Source organism: Thamnophis sirtalis, unplaced genomic scaffold (genome assembly GCF_051295495.1).
Source record: "Thamnophis sirtalis isolate CommonGarterSnake01/CBP01778 unplaced genomic scaffold, rThaSir2_p1.2 scaffold_9, whole genome shotgun sequence".
Taxonomy (NCBI): domain Eukaryota; kingdom Metazoa; phylum Chordata; class Lepidosauria; order Squamata; family Natricidae; genus Thamnophis; species Thamnophis sirtalis.
In genome coordinates this window covers 3,301,590-3,303,255 of record NW_028261389.1, presented here as the reverse complement: position 1 = coordinate 3,303,255, position 1,666 = coordinate 3,301,590, and the positions used below count along the sequence as shown (strand labels likewise).

Genomic DNA, 1,666 nt, shown 5'->3' with positions numbered 1-1,666 from the left:
CGCGTATGTGACGTCATCACAGCGCGACGAAAAAGATCGAAAAATGTAAAAATAAAGCGAAAACCTTACCCTAACCCCCCCAAACCTAACCCTAAACCTAACCCTAAACCTAACCCTAAACCTAACCCTAAACCTAACCCTTAACTTAACCCTAAACCTAACCCTTAACCTAACGAAAAACCTAACGCTAACCCTTAACCTAACGCTAAACGTAACGCTAACGCTCTAAACCTAACCCTAACCCTAACCCTTAACCTAACCCTTACCTTTATGTGAATCGGCTTGCTGTAATTTAATTTTTATTTCAATTTTTCGATCTTTTTCGTCGCGTTGTGATGACGTCACATACGCGATTTCGTTGACCGCGCTTTTGTGGAACGCGGTTTTGACCGGTCACGGATATAAGAGGTAGAAACTACCTTGTATGGACTCAGCTCCTCTAGAAATGTAGCCAAGATCTTCCCCCGTGGGCCATGTTCGTAAACCTTCTCTCCTTCCTTTGGTGGCGCAGGCTTCGTGGTACCATGTCCTCCTCAAGACTTCTGCTCCTGCTGCTGGTTCTCTCCACTGCCAAGACGGGCGTGTCCTTCAACACCGACTCCATCTTCAGCTGCCTCAGCTCTGCTCTCTCCCAGGCCAAGGAGGACCTCATGGCGGAGAACTCGGTGCTGGAGAAGAGGACTTCCTTCGTCGTCCCTCTGGAGGCCGAAGGCTCCTTGGAGGAGGACCTGGGGAGGGAGAAGGAGAAACGGACTTTCCCGGCCGTCACGCGCTACGTCTCCCTCGCCCAGTCCAAAGGGAAGATGTCACGCAACCAAGCCAAGGACGAACGGCGGGCGAAGTTCACTCTTTCCTTGGACGTCCCAACCAACCTGATGAACATCCTCTTCCACATCGCCAAGGCCAAGAACCTGAGGGCCAAAGCGGCCACCAACGCTCAGCTGATGGCCCAGATCGGGCGGAGAAAGTGATGGAAGAGTTTAGGAAGAGTTTGGCCAAAGAGTAGGCCTCAAACCCATCTCCAGATCTTCCGTGATGGGAATTCTCCGCTGTTCTCCGCCAGGGATGGTCTCTTGAAGCTCCCCATCCTTCGTTCCTTCTTTCTCTCCTCTTCCTCCTCCTCCCTTTCTCTCTCTCATCCTCCTCCTTCTCAAGTTTAACCCCCAAGGAACTTTGGCCAAGTGGAACTTAGAAAGACGAACCCCCCCTCAAAAAAAATGTTAAGGATAAAAACGTTCCTTGCTTTCCATGTGATGCAAGTCCCAATTAAAGCAAATTCTCTTCAGTTTCTAATTCTTTCGTTCTTTTATTTATTTTTTCTTGCTGACAACACGGAGTCACAAATATCTCACCCACCGCATCGACCAAAGTCAGCTTTGGTTGCCACAAGCGCCATAAGAATTCTGAAGTGGGGGGTCCTTGGTGCTCTCTGGTTGTTTTCTTGCAGATGTTTCCTGACCCAACCAGGGAACATAGCAGTAGACTTATATACCGCTTCATAGGGCTTTCAGGCCTCTCTAAGCGGTTTACAGAGAGTCAGCATATTGCCCCCAACAATCTGGGTCCTCATTTTACCCACCTCGGAAGGATGGAAGGCTGAGTCAACCCTGAGCCGGTGAGATTAGAACCGCTGAACTGCTGATCTAGCAGTAGCCTGCAGTGCTGC

General features: G+C 49.8%; 1 protein-coding gene across 1 annotated transcript; it reads left to right on the top strand.

Moving 5' to 3' along the window:
• Nucleotides 1-514: 514 nt before the first annotated feature.
• Nucleotides 515-1,202, top strand: UCN3 (urocortin 3). Its single transcript, XM_087722448.1, has one exon. The coding sequence runs from the start codon at nucleotides 525-527 to the stop codon at nucleotides 969-971; it is 447 nt and encodes a 148-aa protein (XP_087578574.1). The 5' UTR covers nucleotides 515-524; the 3' UTR covers nucleotides 972-1,202.
• Nucleotides 1,203-1,666: the final 464 nt, after the last annotated feature.